At 31.4% G+C, this 15,868-nt stretch overlaps 1 protein-coding gene across 38 annotated transcripts in view; it reads left to right on the top strand.

Annotated features, from left to right (window-relative positions):
* The window catches only part of LOC139482265 (lamin-B2.L-like), a 63,015-nt gene that overhangs the window by 5,447 nt on the left and 41,700 nt on the right, over nucleotides 1-15,868 (top strand). For 12 of the 38 annotated variants that reach the window (XM_071266017.1, XM_071266024.1, XM_071266023.1 and 9 more), the window contains exons 1-2: nucleotides 7,638-8,616; nucleotides 14,533-15,372. In XM_071266017.1, the coding sequence (XP_071122118.1) occupies nucleotides 8,576-8,616; nucleotides 14,533-15,372 (881 nt within the window). In that variant the 5' untranslated portion in view covers nucleotides 7,638-8,575. Of the gene's footprint in view, nucleotides 1-5,797; nucleotides 6,276-7,637; nucleotides 8,617-13,374; nucleotides 13,405-14,532; nucleotides 15,373-15,868 lie in introns of those variants that run through there. The other 26 variants (XM_071266042.1, XM_071266046.1, XM_071266043.1 and 23 more) reach the window with 9 other exon arrangements.

Raw genomic sequence — 15,868 nt, 5'->3', positions numbered from 1 at the left:
TGTTTTTGGTTATTATCTTGAATATTATTATAGATAGAGATAAACTGTAAACAGCAATAATGTTCAGCAAAGTAAGATTTACAAATAAGTGAACTTGACCGAAATGGTCAGTTGACCCCTTTAGGAGTTATTGCCCTTTATAGTCAATTTTTAACCATTTTTCATCAATCTTAGTAATCTTGAATTGTTTATCAGGTCAAGATCTATCTGCCCTGAAATTTTCGAATGAATCGGACAACCCGTTGTTGGGTTGCTGCCCCTAAATTGGTAATTTTAAGGAAATTTTACTGTTTTGGGTTATTATCTTGAATATTATTATAGATAGAGATAAACTTTAAACAGCAATAATGTACAGCAAAGTAAGATTTACAAATAAGTCAACATGACTGAAATGGTCAATTGACCCCCTAAGGAGTTATTGTCCTTTATAGTCAATTTTTAACAATTTTCATAAAATTTGTAAATTTTTACAAACATTTTTTACTGAAACTACTGGGCCAAGTTCATTATAGATAGAGATAATTGTAAGCAGCAAGAATGTTCAGTAAAGTAAGATGTACAAACACATTATCATCACCAAGACACAATTTTTTCATGAATCCATCTTCTTCCTTTGTTTAATATTCACATAGGCCAAGGTGAGCGACACAGGCTCTTTAGAGCCTCTAGTTCTATGTTGTGATATTACACTATTGTTTCAGATAAGGGAAAAGCTTAAAGGTTTGGTACCATTTAAAAGTTTAGTCTCGCTGCAACTGTTTGCATCCGTCAGGAATCTCATGTTTAGTAGCTATAGTTGTCGTTTGTTGATGTGGTTCATAAATGTTTCTCGTTTCTCAAAAAAAAATATAGATTAGACGTATGGTTTTCCTGTTTGAATGGTTTTACACTACAAAAATGTAGTAATTTTTTGGAAACCTTTATTATTTATAGCTTGCTGTTCAATGTCAGCCAAGACTCTGTTGTGAAGACTGTACCTTACTCTTTAAAGGTTTACTTTTATAAATTGTGACTAAATGGATTGAGAGTTGTCTTATTGACACCACATCTTCCTATATTTAATTAAGCCAGATTTTGACTACAAAATAATTTTGGGGGTATAACAATTAGCTTGGCCTGACTGTCTTTGTACTTTGTATGATTCACTTCAACTTCTGTTTAACCAGAATTGACTTTTTCATTGCAACTCCTCTATAGTCCTACATTTTTTATCCTGTTACCATGAATCTTAACTAAGTTCATTGTTAGATCCATAAAATACACATGTTCATGTGGATTATTGGTAGATTATTGTTCTGTTATATTAAGACTTGTTTTCAGTTATACCACTTGGCTAGAAATTTTTGAAGAACCAATCATTGTATCTTCTCTAACATGGTTTACAGCATCTTCATGAAACTTTGTACATTTTTAGCTCACCTGGCCCATCACTTGGCGTCCGTCGTCGTCCTGCGTCTGTCATCGTTAACTTTTACAAAAATCTTCTCCTCTGAAACTACTGGGCCAAATTTTACCAAACTTGGCCACAATCATCATTGGGGTATCTAGTTTAAAAAATGTGTCCGGTGACCCGGCTAACCAACCAAGATGGCCGCCATGGCTAAAAATAAAACATAGGGGTAAAATGCAGTTTTTGGCTTATAACTCAAAAAACCAAAGCATTTAGAGAAAATCTGACATGGGGGTAAAATTGTTTATCAGGTGAAGATCTATCTACCCTGAAATTTTCAGATGAATCGGACAACCCGTTTTTGGGTTGCTGCCCCCTGAATTGGTAATTTTAAGGAAATTTTGCTGTTGTTGGTTATTATCTTGAATATTGCTGTTTAAATAATGTTCAGCAAAGTAAGATTTACAAATAAGTCAACATGACTGAAATGGTCAGTTGACCCCTTTAGGAGTTATTGCCCTTTATAGTCAATTTTTAACCATTTTTCGTAAATCTTAGTAATCTTTTACAAAAACCTTCTCCTCTGAAACTACTGGGCCAAATTAAACCAAACTTGGCCACAATCATCATTGGGGTATCTAGTTTAAAAAATATGTGGCGTGACCCGGCCAACTGACCAAGATGGCCACCACGGCTAAAAATAGAACATAGGGGTAAAATTCAGTCTAGGCTTATAACTCAAAAACCAAAGCATTTAAAGTAAATCTGACATGGAGTAAAATTGTTTATCAGGTCAAGATCTATCTGCCCTGAAATTTTCAGATGAATCGGGTTGCTGCCCCTGAATTGGTAATTTTAAGGAAATTTTGCTGTTTTTGGTTATTATCTTGAATATTATTATAGATAGAGATAAACTGTAAAAAGCAATAAATGTCGGCAAAGTAAGATCTACAAATAAGTCAACATGACTGAAATGGTCAGTTGACCCCTTTAGGAGTTATTGCCCTTTATAGTCAATTTTTAACTATTTTTCGTAAATCTCAAAAATCTTCTCCTCTGAAACTACTGGGCCAAGTTCATTATAGATAGAGATAATTGTAAGCAGCAAGAATGTTTAGTAAAGTAAGATGTACAAACACATCACCATCACCAAAACACAATTTTGTCATGAATCCATCTGCGTCCTTTGTTTAATACATGTATTCACAAGGTGAGCGACACAGGCTCTTTAGAGCCTCTAGTTAGATACTAATATGTAGATGTGCATTATGGTAGGATTTTCTAGTTCATTCAGTTTTTGTTGGTTTAATGCCCCTTTTAAATTACAAATTTTTAATATCATCTCAATATGAATCTAACTACAATACATTGTTATATCCTAATATCATGAATATTATACACATATATGCATAGGATTCTCCGGTTCATTCAGTTTTTGTAAGATATATGTTTCTTTGAATTTTGATTTCTCAGTTATCTCTCTTGATCTTTTCACATATATAAAGCTTTTCTGTACATTTCATGTATTACTGATCATTTGTAATGGCAGTAAAAATAATTTATCGGTAAGTTAATTACTGAGAAACAATCAATTTTTCCTCTTTTCATAATATCAGTAATTGTCATTTTATACAGACTGCTAAGTTTGATTTTCCTTAATGTACTTATAAACTACTGAACACACTTTTTTATGCCCCACCTACAATAGTAGAGGGGCATTATGTTTTCTGGTCTGTGGCTCCGTCCGTCCGTTTGTTTGTCCGTTCATCCTTCTGTTAGTCCGTTCTTCCCGCTACAGTTTAAAGTTTTTGGTCAAGGTAGTTTTTTGATGAAGTTGAAGTGCAATCACCTTGAAACTTAATACACATGTTCCCCATGATATGATCTTTCTAATTTTTATGCCAAATTAAAGTTTTGACCTCAATTTCATGGTCCACTAAACATAGAAAATTATAGTGCGAAGTTCAGGTTAAAGTTTTTGGTCAAGGTAGTTTTTGATGAAGTTGAAGTCACATCAACTTGAAATTAGTACACATGTTACCTATGATATGATCTTTCTAATTTTAATTCCAAATTAAAGTTTTGACTCCAATTTCACGGTCCACTGAACAAGGAAAATGATAGTGCGAGTGGGGCATCTGTGTACTATGGACACATTCTTGTTGTGGTGAATTTTCACTCTGATTGTGATAAAGATGGGTGATTCACTGTTGATACCACAGGTGCTGTTTTACATTTACTACGTTAACTTAACACCTCTTTTTTGTCCATATTGCTATTACATGACGCATAACTCCTCTGTTTTGAGCTTTTCTTGAACACTTATAATAAATAATGAACTATATCTTAAAGTTTTTAGGGATCCACATTTTTGTGAATGCGAAAAAGCTCCTAAAGTATGGGTAAAAACTAAATGAACAAAGTTTTATGACAGTTTTGAATAATAAGCCTTTTATACACCCATTTACGGGAGGTATCATAAAATTATAGCCTTTGTATGAGATTGATACAAGGATATATTGACCTTAATGAAGTATATTGACTGAGGACGAAGTCATATCATGCGCTCATGTCCCAGCCGTTTATTCCTTGATGGCCATGGTATTCTATGAAAATTTGAAAATAAAGTTTTTGTAAAATCTGTAAACATTACCAAAAACACTGGACAAGTATATTTTCATAAATTTTGCAATTTCAAAGAACATCATTATTGTAAAAGTTGGTTAAACCTAAAACCTGATCTAAACACTACTCAGGTTGTAATTTGTAAGTCATCATTATGAACCAAAAAGTAGATCTTAATATATTTGTAGGCATAACGAAAAATAAGGGATTAATTTCTGAATGTCAAAAGAACAGTACTGATTTAAGTCAGGGTGTATTAACAAGACATACCTGTAACCATCAGTTTTGTGTTTTGGGTCCTCAATGCTTTTCAACTTTGAACTTCATTTGGCCTTTAATTGTTTTTGATTCGAGTATCGAAGATGAGTATTTTGTTGAAGAAACCTGTCTGGCATACACTATTTTAATACTGGTATTAATGACAAGTTTATTTAATCCAAACTGGAATAAATAACAATCATTATTATATTTAAACATAATTTCCTTTTAGCATGTTTAGCAAATACATTTTGTAACAATCAATCATTAATTAAGAAATTACAGGGATTGTGTTTACAACATGACATCACTACTATTAATTGTTCATGTAATGTAAATGTTTATATGCATACCTAAATTTAAAAGTTATAACTTGGATTTTTTGATAATGTTTGGATCTGCATTTTGGATAACCAGAAGTTAGTGACCAGTTTAATATTTTGACCAATTATACTGTGGCTTAATGTAGTCTTTAATTACTTTTATGCTGACAGTCTTTTTTATGACTTGTTTGGTCTCAGCAAGTCATTTAAAGGCCATCAGATATAAGAGCAATCATGTTAGTTTAGCCTTTATTTGAGATAGATTTAGAAGCTATTGGAGCTTAATTGAAACCTAGGTGGTCAAATGGAGGGAAGAAGTTCAACAACCTCAACTACAAATACAAAATATATGCCGTTAGTCTGGCATGTTTTATTTGACCTTGACCTTGACCTCATTTATATGGTTCATTGGTCAATTTTTAGTTTTTGGTGGAAGATACTTCAAGTCTTCTGAAGGCCAATGGTGCCGACTTTAGGAAATCATTAAACCTCCGTAGGCCGCATTCGTTTCTGTGTATTACAATTTCATAACAACTTCTGATTCCTGACACCGATTTTTACACATGATTAAGTATCTGAATCATTTAATTTGTAAATTAGGATTGAAAAACAATCACTATCGTAAATATGTACCCTTTTATTTATGTAAACTATTAGATTTCATCTCAACATGAACGTTATTTTTAAGTCTGTTTCTAAATTCTTAGAAACTATAAGCAATAGGTCAACTATATTTGGTGTATTGATGATTGTAAGGTGCACATATATTTATAGTTTGGTTAATCTGACCTAGACCTAATTTTCTTGGATCATATTCAGTTTATGTGATACTTGTAGTTAAGCTTTATATTTAGGACTATCAAAATAAAATCAATGGTTAGTAAGGAAGGCGAGACATTTCAGTGTGTGCACTCTTGTTTCAATCTAGACTGATGTAAATGTAAGACCTTGTATATTGATGTACCATTTTGTAGGTTTTAAACCCTGGATTACCATTATGCTAAATAGATATATAAATATGTAGCATTTCAAGGCTGACCTCAAGATCTCAGTTTATAGAAATTAAAATTATACATATTAAATTTTCTTACAACTTGTCCAAACAATTTAATATTGAATTGATCATTTGATCTACATACACATAATAAAGCAACCATTTAAACAGAGATTTTCTGAAATCAATAGACTAACGTAACAGTTTATTATATATCCCGTATATTTGATTTGACAAACATTTAAATCACATATCCATTTTTACTAAGAATTTAAGATAAACCTTCTTGCTATGTATTTTTCCTTCAGTGTTTCAAAGTTTTTTAAAAAGATTTTTAACTAGAGATGATCTGTTAGACTTCATGCCGATATGAATAATCTTGAATTTAAAATATCATCTGTGTGTCACAATACAATCTTTACAGTTGGTGAATAAAAGATAATAAGATTTTTAATGATCCCAGATCAGAGCTGTTATTTTAAATGGTGGGATAGATACCCAAGTAGTTGACATTTGTTTACCATATGAAGTACCGTTACTACCATGCATTAATTGGCTGTTTTTAAAAGACTTCTTGATTTTAATCCTTTATCAGAAAGTGGATTTAATAGAATGTGGAGAATAAATGGAGAATTAATGTCTAACAATTTGATTTTGTGATTTAATGGAGTCACTGTCACAGTATGTAAGTCGTTGATGGATATAATTAGAAGAATCATTTCAGTATTTATAAACTAATTTAAAAATCTTCTTAAGATTTTAAGCTTGAAAAAGTTATTAAATAACTGTTTAAGTACAAACTTTTTTATGAAGTTTTAATTACATTGTTTCCAGATAAAGATATCAAATTAAAATGACATGACTTTTCGGATTTTTAGATTCTAGATTTTTAGAATGGTTTAATGTGTGCAAATTGAAGTTGTTTAACCCCACCATATTGTATGCCTGAATCAAAAATTGTGTATCAAAAATTGAAGTTGTTTAACCCCACCATATTGTATGTCTGAATCAAGTCATATGAATAAAATAGTGTTAAGTTATATTTTTTGCTTTTCCCTCCTTACATTTATATAACTATGGATGTAATTGCTTTTTTGACACCATGTCTTCAATGTATATATATTAATTACAATGTATATATATAACACTGTGCCCCTTCTGTTTTTATGCAGTGACTTTTTTTCATTGATCAAAATTCTTGTTTTTTATATCATGTATATAGTGTTTTTATAAGTAACTTATGATAGATCATCATAATAGTATATTAAAAAAATTATAAAAGATATATATTATGAAATGAAAGTTTTAAATGAGAGAATTTCAGAAAAAAAACTATAGTGTTACATATTTCTTCACATTACATTGAAAATATTCTATCTTATACATGTTACAAATTTTTTTAAACTTTTTTTCAAAAACAATGTGTAAGGAGTAACTGTTTATAAGATTGATTCTTACACTACTGCATGCCAGGTTGGTTAATGTTTGCAATCAAAAGTAAAATTTTCTGTCCATTATCCAAGAATTATTACTCAAAGAAGTGTCATTTTGTAAAATAATTGAGGGTCCTTAAGAGTCTGAGAGATCATTGTGTAATCTCAACCTCAGAGCCTCTAGTTACTAGCTAATATCTCAATAAAGTAGCATATCTTACAATCATTTAATATAGCATGTTCTGTTAATGGTCAAAAGTGGTCTTTTTCAATAGAGCTTAATTAACACTAACGTACCACTGTTAATGATATAAGAAACATTTCATGGACTTAAAAGTTTCAATTAATATATTGTTTTAAAATTTGTATAAAATACCTCTTTATTTTTCAAATTTTAATGTTATTTCATCTGTGGTTGAACAATTTAACTCTTTTGTGTTTTTGTAAATTGGATTTAAATCCAAATTCCATTGAAATTGATCTCATTATATATGTAACATTGTGTAATTTCATTTTATAGCTGATATAATAATCAGATTATAATGTTTTTATTTTTTTATTATTTACAATGTTCATTTTGTTGTAAGTGATTGAAAATTTACCAGGTGAATAATGTTACCTGTGTCCATAAAGAATTTAGCAAGACCTTACTTGCATATATCACTAATTTTATAGAGAAGTCGTGGGACAAGCTCTATGTTGTGCATGCTGTGAATTACATGTTCTTGTCATATTGTACCACATATTTTCAGGGATCAAAAATTTATTGGAAATTAGAGAAAGTGCAGTAAAATAAATTACATGGATTTGTAAGTTTCCAATAATGGGAACACACGTACTGCTTATAGAGAAAGGTGTATAAGTGATAATATCATCTCAGGCTATATATTATAATAGGATTGTAAATTGTAAAGTGGAATTTTGAAGATACCTGCATTAGAATTGATTAAATTGAAGAATTGTCACACAGCTGCATGTTAGGAATTGATTAAGTTTGTAAATTGGATACTTTTTGACAATCTTCTCTTTGGAGTTTTGAGACTCAGATTATTTATAAAGTGACAGCTATTGTTTAATCGAAGGATCAATTTAAAATATAAAAAGTATGTAAATTGAACAAAGAACTTTGAAGTATATTTTAAAGGGTAAAATGATTTGTTGACACACTACTTATTTGAAAAAAAGTTGAATTAAAGTTTAAAATGAGAAAATCTATGAAATGGTTGATAATGAAACATTATTTGAACTCATCATGCTTTTATGGATAGTTGGCTGTTAGCATGGTAATGCTTCGGTTTTTGTGAGTTAATTAAAGTGTTTTGAATTATTGAATATAAGAAATAGATAAAGGTTTTTCTTTGGAAGATATTTATATGTTTTAATTGCCAACAATACACTCAGTCACCAAAAGAACTCTTCAAGTAGATATTGGATTTAAAACAATATTGTCTCTAATGTAGAATTCAGTTGGGAGTACATCTAATGAAGTCAATTGTGTACACGTTTCTATGACAACACATGTCTTTAACAAATAGTTAGCATTGTAGAAATCATGTTGGAGAAAAAAAACTCTCCCTCAAAAAAATCTGTCAGGTAAGAATTTTAATTAAGTTCTATTGACATTTATTTTCATATAAAGATTGATATACTTTACAATGAAAATATATATGTATTTGATCTTTAATGTTAAAGTTTATGAGTGTAATTAAATAGCCCCAAAATCGAATTAACTTTTATTAAAATTCTGAAAATGCTCTAGACAACCAACTGTGTCACCACTAACAGTGGACAAATACATTTAGACTTACTAAGTATGGAGTGTTTTTTTTTTTAATTTCCTAGTGAGCAAATAAAACGATCATTTTTATCTTAGTGGTCATTCAAATTTAACTGATGTAGAAATTTTATTTGTGATGCCTGGCACATTGCACCCCTGTTTTATTGAGCTTAGAACATTGCTATGTTAATTTTTAAACAAAAGAAGGGTGTCATATTTGAATTTTAGTTAGCCAATTTGACATGTTATAAACTTACTACAGGGAAAGACTATTTTGAATTATGGAAAATGCTGTACTTGGAAGTCCAAAATTTGATTCTAAATAAAGAATCTTTTGAAAAAGACCAAAAATTGAATATAAAAAGTCACAATCTCTTCATAGCACTTTAACATACTTAAGCTTCAAACAGCTAGTGTTGATATGTATCCACTTATTTTAAGTAGTTTCCTTTTTCATATGCATATGTCCATAAACTTAATGAATGTGTGCTTCAAAAGGATCTCAACAGTCATTAAATTTTATATGATAACTACAACTAAAATTTCATAACAGATTATAAGCTTAAGTGAATATATGCTTAGGGCCTGGCTGAGTACCAGTAGTTAATATTTCTGAACTTAATTGTTTTTTAAGTAATAAGAGTCAGCACTACCATTTATTTCTTGCAAAATAGCAAGAAGTTTATCATTCTTAAAATTATGGTTTAAAATAGTACCTCTACAGTTTAAGTGCATTCAAAATGTAAAAGAAAATATTGGGTAAACATCTAGAGCAATCAACCAAACAACAAAAAACACCTAAAATGTTTCATGCAGTATTCAACAATAGACATCTGTGTATTTTTATTTAAATCTAAAACGAGCTGAGTGTGTACAAACTGTGTAAAAAACTAACAGAAATAATCTACGATCTTCATCAACTCCATAATCTGCCAATTTTTCAAATTCTTCATGGGGGATTTTAAGTGCAAGAGGACTTAATGCTCCTTTTATATTGTAACAAGTTTTTTAAATACTGCTACTTTGTTTGAATAAGTATGCATGTGCTTAAATAATCTTATTAAACTCATTTGAATACCTGTTTTGAGTTTTGAGTTCATATAATTTCAAAATGCATGTGAACACCTCTCTTTGGGGAAAGCGCCCATTATATTGTGTAAGTTGGCAAGTCTGTAACCCCAAAATCTTCAAATAACTAAAAAAAATCAAGATATGAATCTGATGTTATGGCAAGGTTCTTGAATGTATTTTAGTTTCACTTCATTCTACAGAAAAGCAATGACTGTAATGTTTTATTTCTCTAATGCCTTATATTTGTTACTGATTATGCTTATTATATGATTGAGACTTTTTTACAAGATATTAATTATTTAAATTAATTTCTCAATAAAACTGAAGAATTTCACACTGCAGATATATACCATGTTAACTTGGGAAATCAAATAATCTCCAATGTTGGAAAACGCAACACAGTGTGCTAACAAATCAAATTGACTATATGTATAGTATAATGATTAAGGGATAATTTGGTTTTTGTCGAGCCTGCAACTTTTGTTGCAGAAAGCTCGACATAGGGATAGTGATCCGGCGGCGGCTACGGCAGCGGCGGCGGCGGTGTTAGCTCACTTCTTAAAAGCTATATATTTTAGAAGGTGGAAGACCTGGATGCTTCATATTTTGTATATAGATGCCTCATGTTACGAAGTTTCCGTCAGTCACATGTCCAATGTCCTTGACCTCAATTTCATGGTTCATTGACCACTTGAAAAAAAAGTTCAGAATTTTTGTAACGTTGAATTCTCTCTTATAAGTAATAGGATAACTATATTTGGTATGTGCGTACCTTGCAAGGTCCTCATGCCCGTCAGACAGTTTTCACTTGACCTCGACCTCATTTCATGGATCAGTGAACAAGGTTAAGTTTTGGTGGTCAAGTCCATATCTCAGATACTATAAGCAATAGGGCTAGTATATTTGGTGTATTGAAGGACTGTAAGGTGTACATGTCCAACTGGCAGGTGTCATCTGACCTTGACCTCATTTTCATGGTTCAGTGGTTATAGTTAAGTTTTTGTGTTTTGGTCTGTTTTTCTCATACTTTATGCAATAGGTCTACTATATTTGTTGTATGGAATGATTGTAAGGTGTACATGTCTAGCGGGCAGATGTCATCTGACCTTGACCTCATTTTCATGGTTCAGTGGTGCAAAGTTAAGTTTTTAAGTTTTGATCTTTTTATCTAATATTATATGCCAAAGGTCAACTATATTTGGTGTATGGAAATATATTATGATCTATATGTCAGTCCCGCAGGTTTTATTTGACCATGACCTCAATTGCACGGTTCATTGGACAGTGTAAGTTTTTGTGTTTTGGTCTATTTTTCTTAAACTATAAGTAATAGGTCAACTATATTTGTTGTATGGAAGCATTGTTAGCTGTACATGTCTGCCTGGCATGGTTCATCTGACCTTGACCTCATTTTCATGGTTCATTGGTCTTTGTTTAACTATCTTGTTTAATGTTAAGTTTATGTGACAGTTGTAATAACGCTTTATACTTAGGACTATCAACATGATATCAATGATTAGTAAAGAAGGCAAGACATTTCAGTGTGTGCACTCTTGTTATTATTACTTTTAGTCTTTTTATACGACCGCAAAATTTGAAAAAATTTTCGTCGTATATTGCTATCACGTTGGCGTCGTCGTCGTCGTCGTCGTCGTCGTCCGAATACTTTTAGTTTTCGCACTCTAACTTTAGTAAAAGTGAATAGAAATCTATGAAATTTTAACATAAGGTTTATGACCACAAAAGGAAGGTTGGGATTGATTTTGGGAGTTTTGGTCCCAACATTTTAGGAATAAGGGGCCAAAAAGGGCCCAAATAAGCATTTTCTTGGTTTTCGCACTATAACTTTAGTTTAAGTTAATAGAAATCTATGAAATTTTGACACAAGGTTTATGACCACAAAAGAAAGGTTGGGATTGATTTTGTGAGTTTTGGTTCCAACAGTTTAGGAATTAGGGGCAAAAAAAGGGCCCAAATAAGCATTATTCTTGGTTTTTGCACAATAACTTTAGTTTAAGTAAATAGAAATCTATGAAATTTAAACACAAGGTTTATGACCATAAAAGGAAGGTTGGTATTGATTTTGGGAGTTTTGGTCCCAACAGTTTAGGAATAAAGGGCCCAAAGGGTCCAAATTAAACTTTGTTTGATTTCATCAAAAATTGAATAATTGGGGTTCTTTGGTATGCCGAATCTAACTGTGTATGCAGATTCTTAATTTTTGGTCCCGTTTTCAAATTGGTCTACATTAAGGTCCAAAGGGTCCAAAATTAAACTTAGTTTGATTTTAACAAAAAATGAATCCTGGGGGTTGTTTGATATGCTGAATTTAGAAATGTACTTAGATTTTTAATTATTGGCCTAGTTTTCAAGTTGGTCCAAATGGGGGTCCAAAATTAAACTTTGTTCATCAAAAATTGAATAAATGGGTTCTTTGATATGCCAAATCTAACTGTGTATGTAGATTCTTATTTTTTGGTCCAGTTTTCAAATGGTCTACATTAAGGTCCAAAGGGTCCAAAATTAAACTAAGTTTGATTTTAACAAAAATTAAATTCTTGGGCTTATTTGATATGCTTTATCTAAATATGTACTTTGATTTTTGATTATGGGCCCAGTTTTCAAGTTGGTCCAAATCAGGATTCCATATCAAGTATTGTGCAATAGCAAGAAATTTTCAATTGCACAGTATTGCACAATAGCAAGAAATATCTAATTGCACAATATTGTGCAATAGCAATTAATTTTCAATTGGAGTTATCTTTCTTTGTATAGAATAGAAGTTGATAATATATGTTGGAAATTTGCCAGACATGACTATGATGTCATTTTCTATTTTTATTTGCCAATAACTTTATGTAAATAACTTCATTGGAAATTTGCCAATATAAAATGTTGCTGATGAAGTTTTTTTTATTGTTTTATACAATAAACAATGTATATTCACTTTTACTACCAACCAATCTTTACCATTCAGTGATAACAAGCAAAAAAGGGAAACGGGGATACGAAAAAAAAGTGGGGGGGGGGGGGGGGGGGGGGGGGGGGGGGGGGGTTGGTTAAATTTTTCTCATTTCAGATTTCATAAATAAAAAGAAAATTTCTTCAAACATTTTTTTGAGAGGATTAATATTCAACAGCATAGTGAATTGCTCAAAGGCAAAAAAAACCTTTTTAAGTTCATTAGACCACATTCATTCTGTGTCAGAAACCTATGCTGTGTCAACTATTTAATTTTAGATTTAAAAAGTTTGAAGAAGAAATCTTTAATTGATTTGTGAAATCTTGACATTTGTTTTGTGTAAAAAAAACCCATGTAATGTCAAAAATTTGATCACAATCCAAATTCAGAGCTGTATCACGCTTGAATGTTTTGTCCATACTTGCCCCAACTGTTCAGGGTTCGACCTCTGCGGTCGTATAAAGCTGCGCTGCGGAGCACCTGGTTTGCAATTTAAAGGAGTTATGCAATGTTTTAATCAATTAATTTTTAATCTCTATAGATGAAATGTAGATGTTCATATGACGGGAAGGTAAATATAGAAAAGTCCTAGTTGTTTTATATATATGATTGTTGCTTGTTACATATTAACACAAACAATACTTAATGCTTTGTATGTGGTTTTCACTCTGTTTGTGTGGATACTTGAAATCTGGGTTTTTTTTCCACTGACAGGGAAATTGAATGGTAATGTGGTCTTTGTGAAGTCACATACAATACAGAATGTTTTACATATCCAAGCACATTAATTCATGGTGAAAGTAGTCATACATGTCGTACTTGTTTTTATGCAAAGCTGTAAACACCCATTACTGGTTGATTTTAATTTTAACCATTGTAAATTGGATTTCAGTGTATTTAATTGATGTCATAACAAATTTTTAATGAGTCTTGTTTGCTCAATCTTAGATTTTTTATGGCTTGTTGTGTCGACTGTTGGTTGTCTCTTTGTTTTTACTGTGTTGCTAACGGAGAAAGCATGTTGACTAACCAATCAACTCAGTCAGTCTGTCTGAGGTAGAAAACTTAATTGTTTCAATTTGTTTTTTACTTCTATGAAAGGGAATTGTTTTATATTTGGTCTGTAGCTTCATAATGTTGAATTGAAGTGTGTAAGCAATTTTTCCATCTTCCATGAAGCCACTTCTTGTTTGCCAATAGTTCAAAATTAAAAAAGTTGTAGGAGGGTAGTAATGCCCTTAACTGTTAGTTGTCAAACAGTCATTTTCAGCTTCTGTTAACATCAAAATCAAATTGGTTAAGATTTACTGTGACTTTTATATGGCATGATATGTGAAAGATGTTAAACAAATCATATTTATCTGGGAAAGTGTAGATAAAATTGAATGAAAGCAAAACAGACTTTGAATACATTTATTTTTCATACTTGGCTGACATAATTGACTGCCAGCAATGCACATTTATATATACTGCAACATTAGAATAAAAAAACCAACAATATTCTGTCTTCACAATATAAAAAAGAAGATGTGGTATGATTGCCAATGAGACATACTCTCCACAAGAGACCAAAATGACACCGTAATTAATAACTATAGGTCACCTTACGACCTTCAACAATGAGCAAAGCCCATACTTTGTTTGATGTGATAATCATTAAAAAAATAATGAGTAATATAATCAATTTTTCTACTTTCAGGTTTAGTGATAGTTACCAGGAAGGTTTTGATGCACACAATATAAACACTGCACATTTGGGTGACGGGGATCCAGAGATTGAACGACTAGTTTTACATTCAACACCTGATAGTTCACTGCACGATATACAGCTTAACTTACCAGGATTTGATAAAGAAGATACAAATAAGGAGGACCAAGTACTGACAGCTGATAAAGAATTATCTGACTCTGAGAGATCCTTAGTTGGAAGTGAATCAGAATATAAACATGTTAATAGTTTAAGAACAACACCATCGCCACCACCAATTGAAAATCAAACTAAACTTGTTGGAAAATCATTTGTCACATCAACTCATTATCTAAAGGATCAATTCCCTGGTCCTAGAGGTGCTTATAACCAAAATACCTATTTTGTCAAAACTAGTGGCAATCCTAATCAAAATATAAATAATCGCTATCGCACAAGTGCATTTTCTGGCACCAAAAAGTCATTGACTCCTTTTGAAAAGAAGTTCTCACATTTGGTTTCAGCAAGAAACAACATACCCCAGCCACGGGCATACAGTGCAAATAGTATACGCAAATTGGATAAAACTGGTTCTAGGACTAAGACCATGAGTAATTTCAATTACGGAGGAGATATGTACACGCTGTCTTCAACATCTTTGTCAAGAGCTCAGGAAAAGGAAGAGCTACAAAGATTGAATGACAGATTTACTCAGTATATTTCAAAAGTTAGGCAACTTGGGCAACAAAGTGGACAATTAGATTCATCTTCGTTTCTGAAGTCTGCTAGAATTCTAGAAGAAGAAGTATCCCATCTTAAGAATTTATATGAAAGGGAACTAGAAAGTTTGAGGTAAGTAATTTCTCACATTGCATCTTGAAGCAATCTCATTTCCATATGTTTTAAAATTGATAAACTCGGTGATCAGACTGGAAATGAGGTAATTAGTAACAAGGTCAGATAAAATAGAATTAACTAAAATACTGAATTCCAATGTTAATTCGAAAAGGGGAAGTCCACAAAAAAAAAATCAACTAGATTATGTCAACCAACAGAAAACAACTGTCATGTTCTTGACTTTGTACAGGCATTTTCTAAAGAACAGGTGAATTAAAACAGCTAGCTCAACCTGCCACTTGTATGCTAGTTGTTCATAATTCTATTATAATGAATGAGCAACCTAAACAAAAGTTATTGGTAAATGTGACAATTATTGGGACCTAGCAGCTGTGTAAACATACAATGTACATCACAGACATACAAACACAACAGACTTGAACATGTCAACAAACATACACATAAATCTGACAAAAATGTCCAAAAAAGGACCTGCGGTTGATAATTAATA

The sequence above is a fragment of the Mytilus edulis genome, chromosome 7 (genome assembly GCF_963676685.1).
Source record: "Mytilus edulis chromosome 7, xbMytEdul2.2, whole genome shotgun sequence".
In the NCBI taxonomy this organism is placed as follows: domain Eukaryota; kingdom Metazoa; phylum Mollusca; class Bivalvia; order Mytilida; family Mytilidae; genus Mytilus; species Mytilus edulis.
The sequence above is the reverse complement of the archived record's forward strand: the minus strand, read 5'-3'. Positions and strand labels throughout refer to the sequence as shown.